General features: G+C 37.8%; 6 protein-coding genes across 7 annotated transcripts; 3 read left to right on the top strand and 3 right to left on the bottom strand.

Annotated features, from left to right (window-relative positions):
* LOC104739858 (rho GDP-dissociation inhibitor 1-like) lies at positions 2,987–4,753 on the top strand. Its single transcript, XM_010460328.1, has 5 exons — positions 2,987–3,461; positions 3,588–3,654; positions 3,982–4,206; positions 4,306–4,430; positions 4,637–4,753. The coding sequence occupies exons 1-5, from the start codon at positions 3,273–3,275 to the stop codon at positions 4,706–4,708; spliced, it is 678 nt and encodes a 225-aa protein (XP_010458630.1). The 5' UTR covers positions 2,987–3,272; the 3' UTR covers positions 4,709–4,753.
* Positions 5,276–5,862, top strand: LOC104739857. The gene has a single exon (XM_010460327.2). The coding sequence runs from the start codon at positions 5,407–5,409 to the stop codon at positions 5,737–5,739; it is 333 nt and encodes a 110-aa protein (XP_010458629.1). The 5' UTR covers positions 5,276–5,406; the 3' UTR covers positions 5,740–5,862.
* Positions 6,013–6,965, bottom strand: LOC104739855 (BAG family molecular chaperone regulator 5, mitochondrial-like). Its single transcript, XM_010460325.1, has one exon. It carries the CDS (start codon positions 6,879–6,881, stop codon positions 6,213–6,215), a length of 669 nt encoding a protein of 222 aa, XP_010458627.1. The 5' UTR covers positions 6,882–6,965; the 3' UTR covers positions 6,013–6,212.
* Positions 7,036–10,418, bottom strand: LOC104739856 (fumarylacetoacetase-like). The gene is made up of 15 exons (XM_010460326.2): positions 10,078–10,418; positions 9,634–9,712; positions 9,482–9,540; positions 9,279–9,403; positions 9,114–9,188; positions 8,796–8,871; positions 8,580–8,679; positions 8,437–8,496; positions 8,253–8,323; positions 8,116–8,178; positions 7,955–8,019; positions 7,772–7,868; positions 7,564–7,689; positions 7,352–7,427; positions 7,036–7,242 (listed from the first exon to the last, which is right to left on the bottom strand). The coding sequence occupies exons 1-14, from the start codon at positions 10,282–10,284 to the stop codon at positions 7,365–7,367; spliced, it is 1,266 nt and encodes a 421-aa protein (XP_010458628.1). The 5' UTR covers positions 10,285–10,418; the 3' UTR covers positions 7,036–7,242; positions 7,352–7,364.
* Positions 10,530–13,403, bottom strand: LOC104739854 (leucine-rich repeat extensin-like protein 1). Of its 2 annotated transcripts, none has more exons than XM_019236082.1 (2): positions 11,324–13,403; positions 10,530–11,272 (listed from the first exon to the last, which is right to left on the bottom strand). In XM_019236082.1, exons 1-2 carry the CDS (start codon positions 13,252–13,254, stop codon positions 10,843–10,845), a joined length of 2,361 nt encoding a protein of 786 aa, XP_019091627.1. In that variant the 5' UTR covers positions 13,255–13,403; the 3' UTR covers positions 10,530–10,842. The 2 variants fall into 2 exon arrangements, with proteins under 2 accessions (XP_019091627.1, XP_010458626.1); XM_010460324.2 differs by having other exon boundaries at positions 10,530–11,269; positions 11,456–13,403.
* Positions 15,838–17,684, top strand: LOC104739853. The gene is made up of 2 exons (XM_010460323.1): positions 15,838–16,398; positions 17,020–17,684. Exons 1-2 carry the CDS (start codon positions 16,023–16,025, stop codon positions 17,520–17,522), a joined length of 879 nt encoding a protein of 292 aa, XP_010458625.1. The 5' UTR covers positions 15,838–16,022; the 3' UTR covers positions 17,523–17,684.

The raw sequence follows: 18,033 nt of genomic DNA, 5'->3' as shown, positions 1-18,033 counted from the left end.
CTTCTGCGCGATCTCAGTGAACGTTACAACAAACCTTTCATGCTATTAACGTTTGAACTCTCAATTAAACTGAACGTTACAACATCTCATGTGAACGTTGACCTCTTTTAGAAATCCCATCAGTTAAAGCTATTAAGCTACCATTAAATGTTCTTTTCACTAGGTACTGTAACGTTTGAATTCTACAGCATAAATTTAGAGGTCACATTCAACTCTCTGCGTATTCAACCTAGCTCTAATCATTTGCGATTTCGACTCATTTTATTTTTTTTGATTTTTCCTACCATTAATTTGTTTGATTTTTCACATTACATCACATGCCACGAAAGAAACAGGTTTAAAGAACTTGCTAAAACTGTGTGTATCAGTGTATATAATGATTATTATCTTTTCAACATTTTGATCAGGTTTAACGAATCTAGATTGATTATTGTCTGCCAAAGTGAATGCAATCTCTACTATTAGAGTCAACCAAAATTTGAAAAATCAATAGTTTTATTTATGAATAAAATAGAAATCGAAATTTGCGTATTTAAATTTTCACATATTTAGTACTACTGCTCTATTTTAAATTTGGTACTTCAATTTTTTTTTTTTTTTTAAATTGGTACTATATTTGACTAAGATGACGTGGCTACAAGTTAAAGCGGGCCCGTGTGAGTGTGAGCCAGGTAGGATTCGTCATGAATGTGGACCCTTGTACATCAGTTTACTTTAACTAAATAAAGATTGATTAATTTTATGATTTATCACACCAAAATAAAAATTAATTTTATGATTTTAGATTATTGTATGAAAATATAATTAACGTTACAATTTTTTTTCATTCAGTTAGAAAGATTGATTAGTTATGTAAAGCATATATATTGATGCTGGTAAAAAACAAATTGTGTGATTGATGTTTTCTCTAATAATTTTATTCTTTTTTCTTTTATTGGCAAGATGACAAGTCCTAGGTTAAAATCTTTTTGTAGAACCCGGAATGTCATTTTATATGATATTCACATTCCTACCATTATTTTTTTTTCTCTAATTAGGTTTTATATATGTTCGTTGTTGCTGGCATCAACAAGCAGTAAGAATTATTAATTATCAGTAACAATTAACAATTTTTAACATTAGATAATGTTTAGGTCTTAGAGAACCTTAAAACAATCTATATTTATTTGCGTTAAAAAAAACAATCTATATTTAAGGTTTACTTCTTCTTCTTTTTTTGTCGTCAATTTTTGGGTTTACTTTTACTTGTGGAAATATATAAGAAGAGCAAATTGTGATTATGATTTTGTTTTTTTTCTTCGAAGAAAAAGCTAAGATACAGGCAACAGGCCACGTACTCATCAGTCACTACAATCTGTAAAGAATGGCCAGCAGAAAAGCTGGTAAAAAGGATTGGACGGCTAAGATGACCCCCATGCCATTGGTCCCATTGATTGTGTATATGTATTTGTCCGAAAATTAACTAAAGACCAATAATGCATAAAGGATGATGTTACAAAATTGGAAATTTTAGGTAGAAATAGGGAGAAAAAGAGTTAGATATCTTAGGTATAAGTCAACACCGAGGGACATATCGATCAGTTATAGAAATCTACAGTACAATCTTAACATAAATAATGCATCTATCACCCCTATTGCACTGACATCACCAAAATTCAGAGGTATGAAAAAAAGGAAATACACATATATATCCCTTCCTTCTCGGGTATAAGTTTTATTAATAGATACTTTTGTTCGACGTGATTGATAAATAGTTATGATGTAGATCTGAAACGAACGTTGCAAACAATTCACTTTTGGTGTCCCAATTATGATAAACGTCCCATGTCTTGAACATGTGTAACGTTAAAGCTGGACAAAGTGAAGGACATGTGTCTGTAGAATATATTTTCTCTAACGTTTGGTTTTATACCGTTGATTTTAAAAAGAAGATCTAAATCTGATGGTAGAAGATTCATACTGTAAGGTTTATCTTAGAGAAAGGGAATCTCTTCGTCGCCAAATTAGTTGGCACTTGCAACTTGACGGTGATGAACCTTTACGAAATTCCATTTTTTTTTATAATAGGGTATTTACAAGTGTTAATCTGAAAAGGTCCGATTTTGCTCGACCAATAGCCAAAAAAACACAAAATTATATAGTACATTTTTGGACTATACGTTTATACCTGATGTCATTTTTATGCTATATACAATATTGTGACAACTAAGTGGTGGATCATGGTCCATGGATATAAAGTTCTCATATCATTAGACTTGGGGCTTGAGGCTTAACTAAACTGATAAATTCTCCCCTCTCTCTTTAACACCCCTGATTTTTAGACCAATACCTCTCCATCGCTACGACTTATGAGGTTCGCTGGTTGTCTCATGATGGTTTATAACAAAATAATTACATAGAGCAAAGCGATAAGCTTAAGTCTCCTCCATTACCTCTAAGTTTAGACCAATCTTTCCTGCCGCTGTGTCTTAAACATGAAACATGCGTCTTCCTCCTTAAGAAGTTTCCAGAGGTTCTACTAACTTCTTGCTAATTATTATCAAAAAACTTGAATATGGACTCAAACACACAACATATTTCTAAAGACTCGTAATAATATGGTGCAGTTATATATTTTATCAACAGTTATATATTTTATAGATAAAGATCTTTGTCTCGTACATGTTTTCCAATTATAACACAATTACACAAAAACTTTTTCTTATTGACAAAATAGTGTTAAAATTCTTTTTCTAAACGATTTAAGTTATATTTTTTTGATAATTTCATTGCATTTAGTCTCGATGAAAAATACATGTATATGAGACGTGAATACGTATATCGAGTTACATGCATGCATGCATGTACATTTAGTTAATTATATTGTACAAATTATACTATTTAGGAAAAATAAAATCCTGTGAACGGGAAGACTACAAGTCTTAATTAGTTATAAGGATCACCACATGACTTTTTCTTCCCAAATCCATATTTAAACATTCATCAAACAAATACACCAATTCTTTCTCCCTCTCTCGTTGTCTTATAATTCTCAATATTTCTCTTCTTGTTACTTTCTTCTCATTCTTTTTGACGAAAAACAAATCCTATAATTAGACTCTTTATTCTCTTTTTTGAAGTCTTTTAGTTGTCTCCCCTTTCTTGAATTGTTTTTTGTTGCATCCTCGTCAGTTACGTTGCATAACCATCTCCAGGAAATCATATCCAACCGTATAGAGAATTTATAGGATCCGAATTATATTAGAGACCGAATAGAGATCAGGAAAGCAAACATGGGTTTGAAAGATGAAGAGAATAAAGCTGAAGGGTCTTCAGAAGAGCCAAAGGGACAAGGGCTAAGCAGGAAAAACAGCCATAGCTCTATATGTCCGACTGATGATGATGACGAAGAGGAAGAGGAAGACAAGAAACTTGATCTTGGTCCCATGATCGCTCTCAAAGAACAGCTCGAGAAAGACAAGGTTTTGATCTCTCATAGTGTCATGTTATCATGGTTTCATAAACCTCTATGTAATAATGGGTGATTTTGTTTTTCATATCTCAACGACAATCTAATCACTTTTCTATAATTAAAAAAAAATGTGTAGGATGATGAAAGCTTGAGGAGATGGAAGGAGCAACTTCTAGGCAGCGTAGATCTTGAGGAGGTCGGAGGTAAATACCCGGTTTATATCATAGCAGATGAATCCGGTTAAAGAATTTCCAATGAGTACAAACTTTAGTCCATCTCAAATTCCATATATCTCTTGCCTCCTTTAATTGTCATCAAGTGAATTAACGTAAGATAAGACTAGACCAAGTAACCATATTTTTTTTACGTCAAATAAGCATATAAGAATATTATCTTCGTGAAAAATTACAAGAAAATAATGTGTCACTTTTTTATACTTAGATATACAGATAAGAGTTATTGTTTTTCTAGAGTTCACTAGCCCACAATGAATGTTGTTTTTCAAAGAATTTGTAGAAATGTAAATGCAGAGACTCCGGATCCGGTGGTAAAGATATTGACCTTAACACTTAGGTCACCGGAAAGAGAGGACATGGTACTAACGATCCCGGAAAACGGAAGACCGACTTCGAAAGGACCATGGTTCATTCTCAAAGAAGGCGCTAAGTACAGTCTTGTATTTACTTTCCGTGTCACCAACAACATTGTGTCCGGCCTACGGTACAGCAACACAATCTGGAAGACCGGAATTAAGGGTATTTTATCTTTTACACATTCTTTTTCCACAATTACACAAACTTTAATTTAGAAGCCTTTGTCTAATATTTTTTCTTTTAACTCTTTGTGGAGAACAGTGTATAGTAGAAAGGAGATGCTAGGGACGTTTAGTCCACAGGCGGAACCTTACAATCATGTCATGTTTGAGGAAACTGCCCCCTCTGGTTTCCTTGTTAGAGGCTCCTATTCCGTTAAATCTAAGGTACCAACACTCTAATAACTAACAGTTTTGAATATAATTGACTGAGGACTTATTGCATTTTCGATATATTAATAGTTACAACTTATATAGAGTAATGAAAAAAAAAAAAAAAAAAAAAGAGTTTAAGAAAAACATCAGTTTACGGCAATTTGTAGATATTGCTGGTTTATAAAGGGATTTATTATTGTCTTTCTAACAATTTTCAGTTTGTCGATGACGATAATAAGTGCTACTTAGAGAACAACTACAACTTCGACATTCGAAAGAATTGGGTGTGATCCACCACATAATTTAATTTCTGGAAGAAGAGAGAAAAAAAAATACATATATGTACATCATTTTTTACATATTTTTACCTCTTTAATTCAAATTCTTTCATAATTTAATATTTGTTCATAGAGTTCTTCGCCTGATTTTTTTTTTGATGATTCGTCATCTCACTTGATATAGACAATTTGTTTGTTTGGTTTTCTGTATGTTACTTTTTTCGGGTTATATTTTATTTTGCAAACTAGCTAGAGATCGATTGAATTATACTTTGTTTCGAGATGCAAGAATATAACATGAATTTATTTGCTGTAAAATAAATTGACTACGTCATCGTTAGGGATTATAGATTTCTGTCAAACACATTTTTCTACTATATTTCTGTGTCACAAAAAACTATTTTTAAATGGTTGAAAAAAAATAATGAGATTGATCAAGAAGAATGCATTTAAGGAAATTGCACACTTCAAGAACAAATAATGAATGCCTCACTTAAATGCATCCTTGGTGCACAGCACTATCAATCTCGTATTTAACTCTTGTGGAAGTCACTAGAGAACCTAACCTAACCAAGTAACCAATAGACTGATATTATATAACTATTTTCTTATAAACCTCTATATAAATAAAGCCAATATCATTCTCGAAGAAGATACTAATTTCAACTCTCTCTCTCTCTCTCACACACAAACCGAAAACAAATTCCAACATGAAGAAGACCTACAAGTTTCAAAGCCTCTTCTCTTCTCTCATCTTCCTCATAATCCTGCTATCGATTTCGAGAGACACCGCCGCCACCGGCTCCGGTAGTGTCTGCCGGCATCCACCGTCACGAAACAGCTGCAAGACATGCATGGCGGAGCAAATGAATTACGTTTGTCCTAAGTGCGTGCCGGTGCTCCGATGCATGGCTCGTTGCCTTTGGGGAGGTGTGAATCAGAGGGAATGCACCACCACGTGTAGTTGCGACACCACGGCCAAGCCGTCGTTGTTCGAGTGTAAACGTTGCGTTTCCAGGTGTAAGTGTAGTTGTGCGGCTTAAGGAAATCGTAACAATCGACTTTTATTAATTAATCCCCTCTTTGATGTTTGGAAGTAATAATAATGTATCAACTGCTGGATCTTTTGTAGTTTAACCTTTATATATGTTATACATGTTGATTAATCCGTACAGTTCATATATAATCAGTATTACTAATCACATACTTACGTGAGTTTATTGAATTTTTATCTTTTAATAACGAGTGTTACTACTAACACGATTTCTTCTAGCATTAAAATGGGCCCAAATTTGAGTTTGGACTTTGGAAACGAATTCTCCTATGATCCATGACTATATTTAGAAACTACGCGACGTTTTTCATGGATGCAAGACGGCGCGTATTCCACTTCACATACATACAAAAAGATATAATTCGTTCGTGATTTTAACATAAACGGAGTAAAACAAAAAAGAGAAAGGTGCTCTAATCATTCACCGCGACACACCGGATTAATTTTTTTTTACCGCCGTGGTCATTCTCTGAGAAATCTCTGGAAACATCTGAAACCCAAATACTGAGCACAGAACCTCTCCATTTCCTCACCGCCTTTCTCTCTACACATCTCCTCCTCCACCGCTTCTTCCCAATACAAAGGCCACGCGCCGCCGCCGACTTGTCCGCCGTCAACTCCTCCGAGATCGTTGTAATTCCACCACTGAATTTCGTCTTTGGTCTCAGAGATCGAATCGAGTATTTCCTGCATCCCTACGATCTTGCGGCTCACTTTTCTCCGAGCTTCTCTGATCGACGGATCTAAACCAGGTACCGAGTCGAGTCTCAGAAGCAGAGACATCAGAATCTCGTTCATCCGAAGACGTTCCTTCTCATCGGTTCTAATGGCGTCTACCGTGTCTTGCCGTTGGATCATGCTCTGTACACGATTCGCTTCTCGATTGACGGATGAGATTGTCTTGTATAGGTTTCGGATCCTGTGAGAACGGTAGCCAGACTGGATCCTCGCTGCTGCTGCTGCTGCGGTGGAGGAGGAGTTAGTCTGGACGGTGGATTTCGCCGCCGGTGATGGAGTTTCGATCGGGATTTGTTTGGTTGATGGAGCTGGAGGGGTATTATGGTCATTGTAAAAAGTGTGGATAACGGTGGTGGTTGTTGCCGACGATGAGAATTTTTTTGAACTTTTCATTTTTTTTCTTTTCCTGTTTTTGATTTGGATGAGAATTTTTCTGACGGTGGTCGTTATTGACTCATATAACTCACTCTCACTATTAAGTTGTAAGAGTAAAAAGACCAAATTATTCAAAGTTTTTGTGACCGACCGTTACTAAAGGACACATTACTTACCACTCGATGATAATCGCTTTTATATAGAAAGTTATTAATATTCCGTTGTCTTTCTTTATAAAAGAAAACATTCAATAACATCCATTACACCAATATCGAGATAATTTTATTATTAATCGGATGGGGTTATCTACTTAATCATCATACTCCATAACCCAAGTGCGTAATCGTGCTTATGGAAATCTTTCCTTTCACCATATTTCCTGCAAATAAAGTGAAAAAATGATCTAATTAATTATTATTGGGGTCTAAATATTAATAAGTCAGGGTTATAAGGAAAATAGTTATTAATGTGATAAAAGGTACGTTTACCGGCGAGAGCAGATCAAGGGAGTGAAGGTACAATTTTCCCTGTGCATGTTCCAAATCCAACATTGTAACCATCTCCCTGCACCAATCATCGCCGTAGTTTGATTAACAAGTGTTAAGCAAAATATCATACAACAAGTTCACAATTATTTGGACTTGTTGGGACAAAAAAAAAATGAAACTTGTGTTAGTTAGCTTATACAGTAGTCTTTTACCTTGCATAAACCTGAGAAGGTCACCTCGTCACCGTCTTGGAGAAATGTCTGAGTTGTTCCGTTGAGTGATAAAGGTTTCTGTCCGTTCCAGGTTAACTCAAGTAGGCACCCATATGAATCTGGCTCCTGCGTTAAGAATCAAGAATCAAATGTCCTTGTTATGTTTTTAGTCGTCGCATGAGGAGAGAACCAGTTTGAAAGAGTTTACCGGTCCGCTTATGGTTCCGGTTCCAAGGAGATCACCAGGCCTTAAATTGCAACCATTAACGGTATGGTGTGCTAGCTGCTGCGTTATGGTCCAGTATCTGTCAAGAAAAGTTAAAAAGAGTTGGAATCTTACTGTGTTAATTATATGGAGAACTAGATAAGAGACTATAGAGGAGGAACTCACAAGTTTTGGAAGTTGCTCTTTGTCACTACACAAGAATCATCTTTGCCGGAAGGTTTCAGTTGAACCTACAAGCGGAGAAGCATGGTATTTCTTTTTTATTTAATCCACCATAATTTGTAGTTGATAGTGAAAATGAAAAATATTAAACTCCACGATGCTACCTCCAAAGAGATGTCATAATTTATAGAATCTTTCTCATCCAAATATGGCAATGGAGGTGGATCCTGCAACAATCATATCTTAGCTTAGAGAATCAATGATTGCATGGCACAAAAAGAATGTGATGCCGAGTACCAACCTGCTTGGGAGCTTGAACACCGAAAGGCTCAAGCGCATCTAAGGTAACAATCCAAGGGGATACAGTAGTCCCTACAACACAACAAATCAACATTGGCTGAAGTTCCTTACTCAAATACTCCAACTGGTATAAATGAAACAGACGTTTTGAAGCCAAATATCAATCTTGAATACTTATTTCTTACCAAAACTCTTCCCTAGGAAAGGCCCAAGAGGCACATACTCCCACGCCTGAATATCCCTAGCTATAACAACAAAAATTCCATAAAACAGGTCATGCACGGTCAAGTTAAAGATAACTCAAAGAATACTATAATGAAGTAAGTACCACTCCAGTCATTCATCAATACTAGACCAAATATATGATCCGCTGCATTATTCACGTCAATGGGATTTCCCAATTCATTTCCTGGACCAACCACAGCAGCCTGAATATCATGTGATAAAAGAGATTTTCAATGGTGTAATACTTAAACTAACAACAAATAGCATCAACTGAATCATTCTTAAGCAAATCCACACAACTGAGGCATCGGATGCTTACCATTTCAAGCTCAAAATCAAGTTTCTGAGATGGTCCAAAATACGGGACAGAGTTTCCTTGTGGATGGCCCTGACCTCTGGAAGGATACAAAAAGAAAAGGGGAAAAACAACTGACTTTAGCACTTCATCATCAATTTTTTCATATCAGTTTCAGTGTAAGAATATCTTATAAAGCCTTTAAATTAAGAACAACTATTTTTCTTGTCAAAGCATCAAGTCTTGCATGACGCATGACTTTTAATATGACGTGTGAATCCTTAACAACCATTCTCAGTATAAGAACCAAGAAAACCGATAATAAACACACAATTTCCTAACCTTGGTCGAATAATGTCGGTTCCAGAGATGACAATAGATGATGCCCTTCCATGATATGCAATAGGAAGACGAAACCTGGAAAACATAGTAATGTCATGTAAAATTTGCAGAGTCACTCGACCATTACATGAAGAAACTCTCAACTCAAAAGTAATCTAAACGCACCAATTTGGGTTTATCGCATTTTTAGGTCCACGAAACATAAGTCCACAGTTCTTTGCGTGATGCATAGATGCAAAGAAGTCTGTATAGTCCCCAATCACCATAGGAACAATCATTTCTACTTTACTCTACAAAATCCTAACCAAAATAGCTTCAAACAATCTCATCTCGCCTGTTTCAGGAACAATTTTTGTTTCAGTACTAACCATCTCATAGAATGACTTTCTCCTCAAAGCATCATTATCTCGTAAGATGGGTTCATTAGCTACACCAAAACATACCAAAACCAAAACCTTAAAAGCCAAATAACAAAGTCCGCATAATTTACATAAAACCAATAAGATCAAACAGAGCTTACATGACAAGATTCTTTGAAGCGTAGAGCGCGCTTCCTTCCACGCAGGACGTCCCATGGCCAAGAACTTATTCAAATTAGGCTGTAAACACAGAGCAAAGAAACTTAAAACATTAACAACAAGAAGAAATAGACTAGACCATGAACAAGAACCTGATCCTTATAAATAACATCACCCTACACCACTCATGTAGCTTAGTGTGACTGTGTGAGCAATCAACTATAACCATCAGATCATAAAAGAAGGTAAAAAATCACACCAAACCCAGCAATTTAGTAGAACATCCGAATTTATCGAGCTAAAAGGGATTGGATAATACAGTGAACTTGGTCAGCGACGCAATTACAGAGCTACTAACCAACTTTAACCATGGAGCAAACTTGAGAAAAATATCAGTTCCGAGGGTTATATAGTAATCCGAGTTAACAGGAATCGATAAAACGAACCTGAAGGAAGCAATCAGCGTCCTTAAGGATCGGACCATCGAAAAGTCCAGCTTCGGCAATCGCGGAGAGGTCCAGGACCAAATCGCCGATAGCGACGGCAGGACGAGGAGTGGAGTTCGATTTCGGCTTGAATACACCATAAGGGAGATTCTGGATAGGGAAGTGTGAGTCTGTACCAACATCGATAAAGGACTTCAACAACGCCATGGACAGGACGAATAAAAACACTAAAAAACGACGACGTATGAGTTCTCCGGCGAAGTTTCCCAAGCTAAATTCCCAAATCTCTCAGTAGCGAAGAGATAAAAGAGAGAGGACAGTTATTTCCAAGTAGTAGGTAGCGTTTAGATTCTTTTAAGCTGCCGTTCTTAAGATGATGACTGAGAAGTTGACGTCATATGAAAAATACAAAGATGACAGTTTATTTTAGTTTTGAGATAAGAGAATTTTATTTTTAAGTTTAATATTTATCATTATTGTTTATACAGAACATTTTAGTAACAGATACAGAGATAATAATTGACAGATGAACTTTGAAGTGAAACCTATATACTCTCCAATGCTGCTAATGCAGCTGTGTTAGGGGGAAAAAAGATAACAAAATATCCAAAAGAAGAGAAAAAATATATATGGAAAGAAAAATAACTTTCTTTAAAAATCAACAAAACACACAAATTAAAGTCTCGCAGCCAAAAGAATGTAATTGTGAGTAGTCGTTAATCATAAGGCCAGAATGCATTTTTTTACTCAATGGGGGGTTTAAAACTAGTAGTAAGACGGAGGAGAAGGAGGAGACGCATCATACGAGACACTTGGAATCGGTGGAAGAGACGTCTCCGGGTAGGAAACAGGAGACGGTGGTGGTGATGATGTGTATGAATATTCAGGAGTTGGTTCGTAAGTACTCGGTGATGCTTGTGGTGGATGCCCTTCGTTACATCCCTTTGCTGGTGGCGGAGACTGGCTTGGTGAATAGTAGTACTCAGTTGGTGGTGGAGGACTTAGTGTTTCCGATGGATAGTATACTGGTGATGGGGGTGGAGGACTTGGTGTTTCTGACGGATAGTATACAGGCGATGGTGGAGGCGGGCTTGGTGTTACTGGTGGGTAGTATACAGGCGATGGCGGTGGCGGGCTTTGTGTTACCGGTGGGTAGTATACAGGCGACGGTGGCGGTGGGCTTTGTGTTACCNGGCTTGGTGAATAGTAGTACTCAGTTGGTGGTGGAGGACTTGGTGTTTCCGACGGATAGTATACAGGCGATGGTGGTGGCGGGCTTTGTGTTACTGGTGGGTAGTATACAGGCGATGGCGGTGGCGGGCTTTGTGTTACCGGTGGGTAGTATACAGGCGACGGTGGCGGTGGGCTTTGTGTTACCGGTGGGTAGTATACCGGTGATGGTGGTGGCGGGCTTTGTGTCACGGGTGCGTAGTATACCGGTGGTGGTGGTGGCGGGCTTTGTGTCACGGGTGCGTAGTATACAACAGGCGGTGGCGGAGACGATTCAGTACACGGTGGGGGTGGACTTGAGGGAGGCGGCGGTGGAGATGAGTATACGTAAGGCGGTGGCGGTGATGAGTATACGTAAGGCGGTGGCGGTGATGAGTATACGTACGGTGGAGGCGGAGATGAGTATACGTAAGGCGGTGGCGGTGATGGTGATGGCGGAGGCGGAGATGAGTATACATAAGGCGGTGGAGGAGATGAGTATACGTAAGGCGGTGGCGGTGATGAGTATACGTAAGGCGGTGGAGGAGATGAGTATACGTAAGGCGGTGGCGGTGATGAGTATACGTAAGGCGGTGGTGGAGAGTAAGCTCGAACGGTAGGGGACATTTTGGAATAAGGAGGCGGTGGTGGAGAGTATGCTCTGACGCTTGGCGACGTCTTGGACGACGGTGGTGGTGGAGGAGAGTATGCTCTGACAGTAGGCGACATTTTGGATGACGGTGGTGGGGGCGATGAGTACACGTAAACCGGTGGAGGAAGTGTCCGGAACTGGGGTGCCATCTTGAACGTGGGTGGTGGTGGAGAGAAGATGTTGAAACATCCAAACTTACTGCAATCAACAGGACGAGCAAGCAGAGATGAGCACTGCTTAGCCGATCTTTGACTAGCCAAACCTATGATACAGTTCATGGAGCCGTTCACCACAGCGTCTACTAACGAACCAGCTGCGCATACAGGGGGACGACCGGTGAAGAAGTTGGAAGAGTAAGTAAAGTTCTCAAGGTTTGAAAGCTGGCAGATACTTGGAGGAATGATTCCCGCGAAGCCATTGTTAGCCACGTGAAGCTCTTCTAAGCTCTTCATGTTTCCGATGCTAGATGGTAACGGACCTTGTAGATTGTTTGAACTGATGTCGAAAACTGTCACTTTCTTGAGGTTTCCGATTTGAGGAGGTAAACAACCGGTTAAGTTGTCGTTGGAGAGGATAAGCTCGTTGAGTGTCTTCCCCATTTGACCAATACTTCCCGGTATGCATCCTCCGAGATTGTTGTCCGCAAGAACCAAAGCGGAGACAGGGGAATTCCCCATGTTCGTGGGAATTCCATACCGAAACCGATTATGGTTCAAGAATATAGCGTCGAGCTCTCTGTCGAAGAGCTTTGACGGGATCTTGCCTTCGAACTCGTTGTAGCGGAGATCCAAGAACTTAAGGGAAGGCAAAGAGAGGACAACCTTAGGGAACTTACCGACGAATCGGTTGTTGCTAAGATCAAGCTCGTGGAGAAGCTTCATGCGATCAAACGTGAGAGGTACTTCACCGCAAAAACGGTTTGAGTTAAGATGGAATAGAGCGAGATCAGAAAGGAGACCAAGCTCGGAAGCCAAGTAACCAGCCATGTCAGCGTGGTTGAGGTCAATGCCTGCAACGACTCTGGTTTTCGGGTATGAAGGAGAAGGAGCACAGTAGATTCCATTGTAGGAGCAAACGTCCGAGCCATTCCAGTTAGCTGTGAAGTTGAAAGGATCAGAGAAGATTGCTTTTTTCCATGACTGAAGAGCAATGTAGGCTTGACGTAGGCTCGGGTTCTCAAACTTTAGACGCTTGTCTACTTTGATATGACTGCCCAAGCCGCTTTCATCGTCGTGGTCTGCTTTGATCTGTGATAAAAAAAGGGCGGAGGACAACAAGAAGAGGAAGAAGAACGAACGAAGAGGTGGGAACAACATTGTTTATGGGTCAAGAAACCCACTTTTACTAATTATGAACATCTAATATCTCTTTGTGCTTCATCTTTATAAAACGGTTTAGAAACTCCAAAGTCGTATCTCTCTCTCTCTCCAATTTTACTCTACCTTTTCGTTTTTTTTTAATCTGAATGTGTCAATTAGTGACATGTTTACACGTTGAGGAAAACGTAGAGAAGACCAAAAAGAGCTGACCTTTGCGCGGAGATGAAACCATCGTCACTGATTTTCTCAAACTTGGATGCACGTTCCTAAAGATTCTCGGCTGTTGTAGAATATAATAATCAGCGTCAACGTTAAATCATATAAAATAATATAGAGTTAAATGTGTTAATAACTCAAAATGACAATACTGCACGATCTATGGAATTAGAAGCGGTCAAAGAAAGACAAACCTGCACGCACGACCAAATGGGAACAAAACTTGGACGCATGTCTGTTGCAAAACGTGTATATATCATCATCCCTTAGATCTTTCAATCCTATGAATATTCATCAGTTGTCAAGTCTTCCTAAAGGTGAGTAATAACTAACATAAAACCGCAAGATCCATATCTTTTTTGTGTTTGTAGAATGATTTTTTCTATATAGCGTGATCATAAACGCTCTGGTTTCATTCTTTGTAGTGTCTTGAAAGCCACGTAGATAAACATAGGAACAAGGAATCTTACAGAGGCACTCAGAAATAAGTGACTCCTGGTAGGAGAAAAAAAATGTTGTGCATTCGTCTGATCAAACAAAATTTAAAGAAAATCAAAGGAAGTGTTTATTAGACATAAAATACTTCACATTTAAGCAATGTGCCCGGCAGGTAAATAAGCAAAGCTCTCACATGTAAAAACATGTGGAATTGGAGTATCTCAAATACTCTAGAGAAGATAATTTCTAGGGTTGAGAACAAGTTAGGAAACTACAAAATCTGCGGATACTATTATGGTCTCTGAATCTCAATAGCTATAAGCCTATAACAAACAACATTTTATAAAGTCAAGCAAAGCTTGAATCAAGCTGTTTGATCAAGGTAAAGATGAAACCAAAGAAAATGGCCATTTTAGTGCAAATGTATATTTCTTTCTTCAGTGAGTAGGTAATGTACATTGGTCATACTGTTTCTTTCTCATATCCAAAACTATTTCCCTCATGAATTTGTGAATTTGATAAGAAACCTGCAGAACCATGGACTAGCTTCACTCACCACAATTTGTCAATATTTTGTCCCCTTATTGGTCAGCTCTCTGCTTGGTTCAATGACTTTGCCTAAAGCAATGACATTGCCTAAAGAGTCTCAGACCTCAGGTTGGACTTTTCCAACAGAGGCCTTGTTCATATACAGAGTCTAAAAGTTTGAAATTTATGCAAGATTACTGTAAAATATAAGCTTAAAGGTGAACCGGAAATGGTTATTAAAAGTGTAAAAGTTTGAAATTTATGCAAGATTACTGTAAAATATAAGCTTAAAGGTGAACCGGAAATGGTTATTAAAACTGTAGACGGCAAAAAAAAGGCACACACAAATTAGACTACGACACCTGGACTGATTCAATAAGGAATATAGTCAATTTGTGCACTAAATTACCAATCCGATATATGATCGTTGATCAGTGTTCAACCACGTTACAAAACCTAGCAGGTTTATAACCACGAATCAAAGTTCGGCCCAGATTGTGTAATAAAGCCCACAAAATCGTTTTCTTCAATCTTAAAACGTGGATATATAATTTGAGATATCTCTAAGAGTAACATCAAAACCAAAAAAACTAGTGCCATCACGTGTAATGGATAAGTTTCTATCTGAATCAAGCATCACCGGTGACAATTTAATATATTCAACTAATAATTGCATGAACACAGGAAAAACAAATAAGCGAAGGGGAAACCTTAGATACGTTGAACCTAGACAGCTTTGTCAAATTCATTGAACTTGGACGGGTTTTGAGTTCACTCCACTTCTTCTGGTCTCCGCGTTTGATGTAATAAAAGATATCTACAAAGTTAAATGATATCATCAAATCTACAAAGTTGAAAAAAAAAAAAAAGTACAAGACGTAAGATCTATCCTCAACTCGCCACGGGGCAACCTCAGTTTAACTTGCTTCGTGTACGTGTTTCCACGCGGATACTTTGTCACGGACGTTAGTAAATAAATATTGGCGTCCGTTTTACTAATGCCTTTTTCTAGTAAATTAAGTAGACAAAGAGTAGAAATAATTATAGATAAAATTTTAGCAAAAAATCTGTAGTCTGAATCTGAAAAAAGTAAATAAATTTAGTGAAAAAGAGAAGAAAATCTTTTAATTTTTCTGAAAGTGGAGTTTAGTAATTAGAGTAGCACTTATATAGAACCCATGCATCTCTTTTTCCCAAACTAGAACAATTCACTTTACTATTATCGACTAACATTAATGCTTAAGTATATTTTTTGATATTATTCGTTTTTAAGTGAAATGTATTTGGACGATATGGTGATAACAATTGAGAATCTAAAAGTTAATCAGCCAGCACATCTCAATACTGTAATTACTTTGTTAACGGGGTAATTTGGGGTTTCTCCGTTACACAAAACGCCGTTAAATCCTTTTTGTTGCACCATCATTTCACCATCCTGTTGTCATATTTTTACCATTTGTCTTACTCCGTCAAAAAGTCAAAGTCTCTGTCAACACAATGAAAACATCACTAAATAAATATTCGTGTATATATATAAACCAACGATTCTCCGAAGAAGAGAAGAAATCAGAAAAGGGCATAGAATGGTAGAGATTGTGGGGAGGTTCATGAGAACAGCGGCGGCTTTTGACGTGGCGGCGGCGCGTGCACGTCCTCCGTGCGGTAGCAGCAGCGGAAGCGATCACTCTCTGGATGACACAGCGGATCTTTGGGATATGGTCGAATCTTTTATCGACAGAGAAGTAGAAGAAGCTTCATCTAAGGAGGTTCCTGAGGAAGAAGATGATAAGTCAGATGAGGATTACGAAGATGTGAAGGAGAGGCTGCGTGAGATTCTTGAAAATCACGGAGGCGAAGAGCGGCAGAGAATAATGGATGTGGCCGTGAATGTTAGTCGGTTCGTTGTCGGAGAGAAACGTCACTTTATGGCTTATCTACGTGGCAAAGGGTTTGATGCAGGTAATAACAATGATCTTTATATGAATTTTACATTTGTATATATTTGATTCTGAGGGATTGGTTAATTTTGTTAATATCTCAAATCAGTTTGAGATATAGTTGTTGACTCTTCTAGACCTAGCTAAGCTCTTGAAGTTTTGGTCACTTGATTTTATTATATTTTATTTTTTGCTAAAGGTTGAACTATCGAAAACAAAATAAGCTTTTCGAAAGGAATGTTTGGTTTAGAGGCGTGATTACAAAACATGATTAGGAACTAAAGTTGGTCTTGAGATTGTACACTGCTTTTGTCAATAGAGTAGCACATTTGAGCTTTGAGGTTGATTAGTCATTTTATTCTTATGACGAGTTTCCAGGCTAGTAATACACAATATAGCATACGGTGACATGTAGAACAAACCACAAGGATATAGATGTAAATGTCGTATCTTAACACTTTAATTAGCATATGAAAATGGGATTTTATCCAAAAAAATATCATTATAAGATTGGTTTAAGAACAATATGTAATCGTATGTGAATTTTAATCTTATATGATGTTGTAATATTCACATTTTTACATGTTTTGGATTAAAATGTGCAAATATACTGAATTGAAATGATGAATCTCTATGTGAACAGGTCTCTGCAAGTCCCGGTGGGTGAAATTTGGTAAGAACACAGCCGGGAAGTACGAATACGTCGACGTTAAGGGAGGAGATAATAACCGTTACATCGTCGAGACTAATCTGGCCGGAGAGTTCGAGATTGCTCGGCCAACGACAAGATACCTCTCCCTCTTAGCTCAAATACCACGTGTCTTTGTGGGAACACCTGAGGAGCTAAAACAGCTTGTGAGGATCATGAGCTTTGAGATCAGACGATCAATGAAGCGAGCAGAGATTTACGTGCCGCCATGGAGAAGGAACGGTTATATGCAAGCCAAGTGGTTCGGTCACTATAAACGAACCTCTAACGAAGTGGTGAGTAAGGTTAAGAGCTGTGACTGTGGACTGCGTGTAGGGTTTGAGGAATTGGTTAAGACGACGGCGTTTAATGGTTTTAAGGAGTGGGAGAATAAGAGGAGTGGTTTGAAGGTTGGCCAGCTTACGGTGGCTTTCAACGACAGTGGATTGGGGTTGTAATTATTCTAAAATAAAGTATAGGCTCTATGAGTTAATGTTTAAGGGTTCTTTTATTATTTTTTGTAAATATAGATAAGTTTTGAGCAGCAATTATCTATAAAGTTTTTGTTTGGCTACCAACTTATTTTAAGTTGTAGACTTGTAGTGGTCTATATTATTTTGTTTAGGCAACCTTTATTAATGGGGCTTTTCACTTTCGGCCCGTTATTGGCCCGGCACTATCAGATTCCCGAAATTAAAAGAGTAGAAGACTACTTGCGATTTATTGCGTGAAAAAACTGAAATATTTGTTTCCTTTTGGTACTAATAAAACTACAAAAACAGTATGCTTAAGTTCTTAACTGTAACAAAATATCGTGAGTGGAAGAGACCAACTTATTTCATTAACATCTCACTCAATCTGACTTAGATGTTTGTTTCCTTTTGACAAATTATTGGAGTGTGGTGAGTTTCTTAGTTATAAAAGTTAATTGGATGATGAAAACTGAAAAGCTTGATAAGCATTTGCAAC

The sequence above is a fragment of the Camelina sativa genome, chromosome 14 (genome assembly GCF_000633955.1).
Source record: "Camelina sativa cultivar DH55 chromosome 14, Cs, whole genome shotgun sequence".
NCBI classification, from domain to species: Eukaryota; Viridiplantae; Streptophyta; class Magnoliopsida; order Brassicales; family Brassicaceae; genus Camelina; species Camelina sativa.
Note: the sequence above shows the minus strand (reverse complement) of the source record. Positions and strands in the feature narration are given on the sequence as shown.